Source organism: Glycine soja, chromosome 4 (genome assembly GCF_004193775.1).
Source record: "Glycine soja cultivar W05 chromosome 4, ASM419377v2, whole genome shotgun sequence".
Classification (NCBI taxonomy): Eukaryota; Viridiplantae; Streptophyta; class Magnoliopsida; order Fabales; family Fabaceae; genus Glycine; species Glycine soja.
In genome coordinates, this window is record NC_041005.1 from 41,155,543 (window position 1) to 41,163,633 (window position 8,091).

Genomic DNA, 8,091 nt, shown 5'->3' on the forward strand with positions numbered 1-8,091 from the left:
AGGATCCTTTCGTTGCACACGATCGAAACCAATGGGTTGTCGTATCTTGGGAGATGAGAACAATCAGATTTTTCTACCAGTACAGTGGGGGCGTTTTCTCTTTAAGGATCGCGTTTGCGTGCTTCAATCCAAGCTAACAAAATTTCTCCCTTGAATTATTTTCCTTTATGTTTATTGTATGATATAGTGAATTGTTGATTCATGTTCTGAAGTTATGTTGCTACTGTTGTTTTGTTGTTTAGTTTAAGACTTTGCATTTTCTTCTCATTTATTTCTTTTTATCTTAATTTTCTAACAGTTTCAATGGTAGATACGAATCCTTATAACTCAGTGTGTGATATTTTCTTGTTCTCTCTCTGTTTTTAAACTGACCCAGGATCTAAATTGTTTTTAGGTTTTTGAAAACTTATTGTGCTTTACGAACTTATCTTACAAATGTCCTTATCAGACAAAAAACTTTACTGAATTTCAAAAGGGTTCAAAAATTCACTAAAACCACAATTGAATCCTCATCCTTATGATATTTCCCTTTACAATAATATTTTTATAAATGCTAACAAATGTCCTAAGAATATTGATTAAGAAACTAAGTAGAAATATGTTTATTGAGAAACAAAAAATTGCATTGTGTAGGATCTTTTTTACTTTCTGATTTACACCATAAATACTTTTTCATTTTAATTTCTTAATATTATAAGACTACTAGTTAGCTAGATTTTTTTTAAAATAAAATAACGCTGAAAGGTTGGTTGAATCAAAATTTGTGGCATGATGAGTGGTGTTATAGTTATGGAAGGGATCTCCAACTCCTCCAAAGTGGTGTTAAGTGTAACACACTAACACACGACAGCACCGTGTTTGGAAGAAGAAGCACGGCAAAACTGAGAGGTTGAATTGAACCGACACGACAGACAAACAGTGCCATGAAGAGGCACTGGCGCAACTGGAGCCACGACGACGAAGGCGAAGGCCTCCCAGATTCGGATTCCGACACGCGCTCCAGCCGGAGATTCTCTCTCACGCGCCTCATGGCAATCTTTCTCTTCTCTCTCTTCCTCTTCTCCCTCATCTTCCTTCTCCCACATCCTCCCATCCAATCAGCTTCAACAGCAAAGACTCTGCACCAATTCAAGCAAACTCAACAAGGTTCTTTTCTTTAGTTTATTTATGATTTGGTCTTCATGTCTTTATTTTTTTTTAGCTTAATAAACACTTTATGAAACTTAGATCTTGCATTTTTTTTGTGGCATTTGTTTGCATTTTGTGTAATATAATGTAGTGTAACGTCTGTGAACATGAGACTGCTATGTTGGATTTGTTGCGGATGAATCACAAGGTGAAGATGGATGTTGATTTAGTGGTGTTATACTTGTCTTGTTGCTGTCCTCTCTATTGTTCATTTTTTTTCTTAGTTTTGTTTCGTCGAATGTATGCATTGCATAAGTCAATGAATGTTGGAGATCCCACATTCACCAAGGATGATATGATCAAAATAGTATACATAAGTGAAAGACAACGAATGATCATTTCATTAGTGTTTTTTGGGGTTGAGTTACGCCTAAATCCAAAATTCTAAGATGGTTTCACAATCTATCCTAGTGGTTGTTGTTGGATTTATTGGGTCAGCTGACCCCTTGCAGAGGTCAGTTGCAACTTATTCCATCCTTAGTGTGAGGGGGGGTTGTTAGAGATCTCATATTCACTAATGATATGACCAAAATAACATATATAAGTAGGAGCAACTCTCACTGATGGAACTCACTTTTGAAATTGAGCTAGATCCAAACTCCAAATTCTAAGAATGAACATGATGAGGGAGAGGACTCAAGCTCATGTTTTTTGTTGGAAATGAATAAACTGATTTTCCTTTAGAATTTGGTTTCTAGCCGAGTTCAATAGCATTGTATGATTACCTGACTTAACCTATTGGGATATGACTTTTGTTGTTGTTTTAGTGAACTGATTTCCCATTCTCAGTTGTTTTAGATGTTCAATATTCCTCTTTTGTACATGAATTAATATTGTGGTTTAATAATGGAATTCATCTTCTGTGACTTGCAGGTAACGTTGCTGATTCTGTTGAGTTGCACAAAGATAAACTACTTGGTGGCCTTATAGCAGATGGATTTGATGAACAATCATGTCTCAGCAGGTACCATTCGGTCACATACAGCAAAGGACTATCGGGAAATCCTTCATCATACCTCATTTCTAGATTGAGAAAATATGAAGCTCTCCACAAAGAATGTGGACCTTATACTGAATCCTATAATAAAACGGTGAAAGATCTGAGGTCTGGTCATGTAAGTGAGTCCCCAGCATGTAAATATGTGGTATGGATTTCATATAGTGGGTTAGGGAATAGGATATTGACCTTAGCTTCTGTGTTTCTATACGCTCTCCTCACAGATCGAGTTCTATTGGTTGATCCTGGAGTTGATATGGTGGATCTTTTTTGCGAACCGTTGCCACATGTTTCCTGGTTTCTCCCTCCTGATTTCCCTCTCAACAGTCAATTTCCCAGTTTTGATCAGAAATCTGATCAATGTTATGGGAAAATGCTGAAAAATAAATCAGCTACAAACTCCGTTGTTCCCTCTTTTGTCTACCTTCATCTAGCACATGACTATGACGATCAGGACAAGCTTTTCTTCTGTGATGATGACCAAGCTTTTCTTCAGAAAGTGCCATGGTTAGTGGTGAGAACAGATAACTACTTTGCCCCATCTCTATTCTTGATGCCGTCTTTTGAGAAGCAACTGAGTGATCTCTTTCCAAACAAGGAAACAGTTTTCCATTTCTTGGGTAGATATCTGTTCCACCCAACCAACAAAGTATGGGGACTTGTTAGCAGATACTATCAAGCTTATTTAGCTGACGTTGATGAAAGAGTAGGCATCCAAATAAGAGTGTTTGATACTAGAACTGGACCATTTCAACATGTGTTGGATCAGATCTTAGCTTGCACTTTGAAGGAGAATCTTTTGCCTGATGTTAACCAAAAGGGGGATATTGTTAATTCACCAGGAAAGCCGAAATCAAAAGCTGTGCTGATGACATCCTTGAGCTACGGTTATTTTGAAAAGGTGAGAGACATGTTTTGGGAACACCCAACTGTGACAGGAGAAGTTGTTGGCATTTACCAGCCAAGCCATGAAGGGTATCAACAAACAGAGAAGAAGATGCACAACCAAAAAGCTTGGGCAGAAATTTACCTCTTGAGCTTGATGGATATGTTGGTCACGAGCTCGTGGTCTACTTTCGGCTACGTGGCGCAGGGGCTTGGAGGGTTGAAACCGTGGATACTGTACAAGCCCGAGAATGGAACAGCTCCTGATCCTCCTTGTCAACGTGCCATGTCGATGGAGCCATGCTTCCATGCTCCTCCCTTCTATGATTGTAAGGCTAAGAGAGGAACTGATACTGGTGCACTTGTTCCACATGTAAGGCACTGTGAGGATATGAGCTGGGGTCTTAAGCTTGTAGACAGTAATAGTTGGCAATAAGTAGCTATATGGTCATGAATGCTATCATGACTGTCAAAACTAGCTTACAAGTTTTGCAAACTTTGTTGTACGATAGAATTAATTATTGATTTTAAATTTACATTGTTTCCTATAGAAATCATAAAATAGAAATGTCTCTCTGCTATCACTATTTTACGGCTGAGTGCATAATATATTAGCATCTAAGGGAATGACTACGATGACGGGTAGCCTGTGACTTGTGTATTTAGATGCACTTGCATAGGGTATTGATTAAAATAACAGAAAGAGGTACAAAGCACACAAGCATCAAACTTACCATAATGTTATACTATGATTTCAGCAATGAATATATTTCATGTTCCAACTTAAACAAGTATTCCATTGGGACTCATAAGCAAAAATAATTAATTTCACATTAATTAAGAATGTTAGTTGACACCATTTAATTTTACTAATCTTAAACAAAAAATAAGATTTTTTTCTTTCTAAAATACCATTAATTGAAACTTGCTAATTGCTATCATGAATAAAAATAAAAAAGAGTTATTGAAAATAGAATTAGAATTAAATGAAATGTGTTTTAAGAATAATAACATTAAATAAGATAAAATTAATTAAATTTATTTAAATTTAATTTCAATATAGAAGATCACTTTTTTCTTATACGAATCTAGAAGGAGTATCATTTTCTTTTTAAAAGGTGGATGCAGAGTAAATTAAAATTGATTTCATCATTCCATCTTATGGGAATCATCACTAACCCTTTTTGCCTTCTCAATAATAACGGTCAAACATGCCTAGCACCTAAAATACACACAAATAATCATACGAATACTTTTGTTAAACACATATTATCTACAAATTTAATGAATTGAAATAAAAAACATGAATTGCAAGTTTAACAATAAGCTATCATATTAAAACTAACTGATAAATTTGACAGTGGATATGTTAACATGTTAACAATTTATCATGAACACAATTTTTCAAAAGCCCATCCATTTATGTAATTGTTTTTTAAGACTATAATTAATTTTGCTTGATTATTAAATGCATATGTAGAGAGAAAATTGAATTCACTAACTCTATTTAACAACTTTTTTTGTAACAATAAACTTTTTGAATTATATTAAGGATAAATAGTCATTTTCGTTTCTGAATGTGCTACAAATTCATTCCCGAAAGATTAAAATTTAAAATTTAAATCCAAAAGTGTAAAAAGTGTAACAATTTTATTTGATCATTAACTTCCATCAATTACCATTAATAAAATAGCCTATCTGGCATAGAGAGATGAATTTGTCACAAAATTGATTGTCATCGTGGGCATGCTGAATAAATTGGACGAAAATGTCAATAAGTTATCATTATTGGACCTAAATGTCAGTTATTTTTTGTTGGACAAAAATGTTAATAATTTTTTTTGGACCAAAATGTCAATACGTTTTCATTGGACAAAAATGTTAGTAAATTACCATTATTAGACCAAAATATCAATAATTTTCTATTATATCAAAATGTCAGTCATTTTTTATTAAACGTAAATGTTAATAATGTTTTGTTAGACCTAAATATCTGTATGTTTCTTATTAGACTAATTTGTTAGATCTCAAATTTCATTTATTGTAAGTATAAAATATAATTTTAGAATAAATTTCCCCCAAATTTTGAATTTTAATCTTTCAGCGATAAATTTGTCAACAATTTACACATTCGGAAATTAAAATGACTATTTACCCTTTTTTATTGGTAATTCAAAAGGTGTGACTTATTCAACTTGAATTTATGGAACTTATATGATATACACTAAACAAACTTGGAAATAAATAAAAACCTTAATTGTGACTATATTTTAAACAGGATTATAAGGTTATTTTTTAAGGAAGAAGATATATCTTTGTTGGGATCCCTCCTTAATTGGAGAGGTTCTAGAAAATTCTAGAACTTTCTGGAAAAGTGTAGAATTTTCTAGAACGTCCTAGAGAACTCTAGAGTAGTGTAGAACTCTCTAGAAGCTTGTGGAAGAATGTGGAAACCTCTAGAATATTCTAGAGATGTGTGGAACCTTCTGGAACCTTATGGAAGGATATGGAAAAGAGTAGAAGAGTGTAGAGACTCCTAGAATGTGTGGAGCATTCTAGAGAATTAATCTCCACCCTAGGATACAAGTAATCTCCACCATTCATTGTGGAGGTGGAGTAGTATAAATAAGGGTAGGAGCCTTCATTCCTAATAATCCAAGACAAAAAGAGTGAATCCACTTCTTAGAGTGAGAAAAAACCTCTTTGAGAGAGAAGATAAATAGCTTGGGAAGTCTCTATCCTCAAGCTTGAGTGAGCCACCATAGAGTGAGTCAATTTTGTAAACACATCCTTGTAACCCTACTATCACTTTGTATAGTGGAAGAATCTCCATATTGGAGAATTATAATCGTGTGCTCCCATTACTACCTTTAATTACTAAGTGCCTATCTTAACTTCACGAAGCGGGAAAGTCTGAGTTTTCCCAACAGTGGTATCAGAGCCAGGTTGTTCAACTTGGTGATCGGCTCATACGAGTAAGATGGCGGTGATGGATCTCAGCCTTGGAGATCCCTTGTATTGAAAGTCTTCCTGGCGATGAGTCCAGGCAGCGTGTCCCGTAGATGGAGCGGCGGTGCAAGTACCGCAGGTAGCTAGAGCATGAAGGCTCTAATGGTTATACTCGTGGATGATGACTTTCGCTCGAAGGGGGAGACTACCATGTGGAAGAGACTCACACTTGAGGGGGAGATGTGTTAGAGTACAAGTGTGAGATGAAGTCCCACATTGGGTAAAAGAATCTCCCCGGTATTTCCTCCCATCGAGTTTTTTTTTCCCAACAGTGGTATCAAGAGCCAGGTTCATCCGGAGCCGTCATTAGCTCGTGCAGTTCAAGATGGAGGATAACGTCACTCATGATGGAGACATGTTCAAGCTCACGGCTAACAACTACTCATATTGGAAGCCGATGATGGAGGATCATCTATACTGCAAGGATTTGCATGAGCCCATCATCTACAAAGACAAGGTAGAAGGTAAGAGTGACGCTCAGTGGGAGTTACTAAATCGGAAGGCCGTTGCTATGATCCGTAAGTACATTGACAAAACTCTCTTCGAGCATGTTTCTACTTACACAAATGCTTATGAATTATGGACAAAGCATGAGTCCATGATTCAAAAGAAAACACCTCGTAATAAAGCCAATTTAGTTCGACGGTTGGTGAAGCTGGAGTATAAGGATGGTCATAGTATGATTGAGCACTTGAATAATTTTAAAGGGCTCGTAAATCAATTAACCAAAATTGAGATGAAGATTGATGATGAGTTGCAAGCCCTTCTACTCCTTAGTTCCTTGCCGGAAAGTTGGGACACACTCGTGGTTACACTTAGTAACTCAGCTCCGGAAGGAAAGCTCACCATGGATACAATCAGTGACAGCCTTCTCGGTGAAGAAGCAAGGAGAATGGAACGAGGTGAGTCTAACCATCTCGAGGCTAATGTTATTGAGAATCGGGGTAGGAATGAGACTCGTGGACGTAATAAGAGCCGAGATCCGCATCAATCTCGAGGTAGATCCAAATCACGCTAAAAAATTACATGCTACTACTGTGGAAGGATGGGCCATAGGAAAATAGAATGTTGATCCTTCAAGAGAGATCAAACAACCGATAACGTTAAGCCAGACCAAGTCAGCCCAACAAAGAAGAAAGAAGAGAAGAATACTACTGCCGTAGTTTCAAAAGAAGATTTGTTATATCTCGTTGGTGAAGGTAACATCCTAAACATTGCTTGTGATGATAGCTCTTGGATTGTTGATTCTGGTGCCTCCTTCCATGTTACTCCACATGGAAGTTTCTTCTCATCCTACCAAAGCGGTGACTTTGGTACGGTGCAAATGGGAAATCAAGATAGGAGCAAGATTGTTGGGATAGGAAACATCACCCTGACAACAAGCACCGGATGCAAGCTTGTCCTAAAAGATGTGAGGCATGTCCCGGCTATGCGCCTCAATCTTATCTCCGCTGGGAAGCTAGACGATGCTGGTCTGATGAACTACTTTGGTGAAGGAAAGTGGAAGCTCACCAAAGGAAGTCTAGTCATGGCTCGAGGAAAGAAGGAAGGATCACTATACGTGATGCAAGCTAAGCTCGGTAAAGGAGAGGTAAACATAACAACTGATGATATAGAAGTATGGCATAAACGACTTGGGCATATCAGTGAGAAGGGTCTTCACATGCTAGCTCGGAAACAACTCCTCCCTAACGTGAAAGGTAAGCCACTTGATCCTTGTGCTCACTGTTTAGCTGGAAAACAACACAAAGTTGTTTTCAAAAGATCTTCTCCGTCCACAAGGAGAAAGAACATTCTTGACCTTGTACACACCGATGTGTGTTCAATGTCCGAGAGATCCATTGGTGGTGCATTGTACTTTGTCACCTTCATTGATGATCATTCAAGGAAGGTGTGGCTGCACCTGTTAAAATCAAAGGATCAAGTGCTTGACGCCTTCAAAGAATTCCATGCTCTAGTGGAGCGTGAGACTGGAAGAAAGATCAAGAACATACGATCTGACAATGGAGGTG

General features: G+C 37.0%; 1 protein-coding gene across 1 annotated transcript; it reads left to right on the plus strand.

The window, feature by feature from the left end:
- Window positions 1–749: 749 nt before the first annotated feature.
- On the plus strand, window positions 750–3,613 carry LOC114409699 (galactoside 2-alpha-L-fucosyltransferase-like). Its single transcript, XM_028373267.1, has 2 exons — window positions 750–1,146; window positions 2,062–3,613. Exons 1-2 carry the CDS (start codon window positions 924–926, stop codon window positions 3,504–3,506), a joined length of 1,668 nt encoding a protein of 555 aa, XP_028229068.1. The 5' UTR covers window positions 750–923; the 3' UTR covers window positions 3,507–3,613.
- Window positions 3,614–8,091: the final 4,478 nt, after the last annotated feature.

Bases quoted from the DNA above. Each gene is read 5' to 3' on its own strand.
- LOC114409699 (XM_028373267.1), top strand. From the start codon at position 924: ATGAAGAGGCACTGGCGCAACTGGAGCCACGACGACGAAGGCGAAGGC. The intron at 1,147-2,061 runs GTTCTTTTCTTT...TGTGACTTGCAG, and splicing joins ATTCAAGCAAACTCAACAAG to GTAACGTTGCTGATTCTGTT.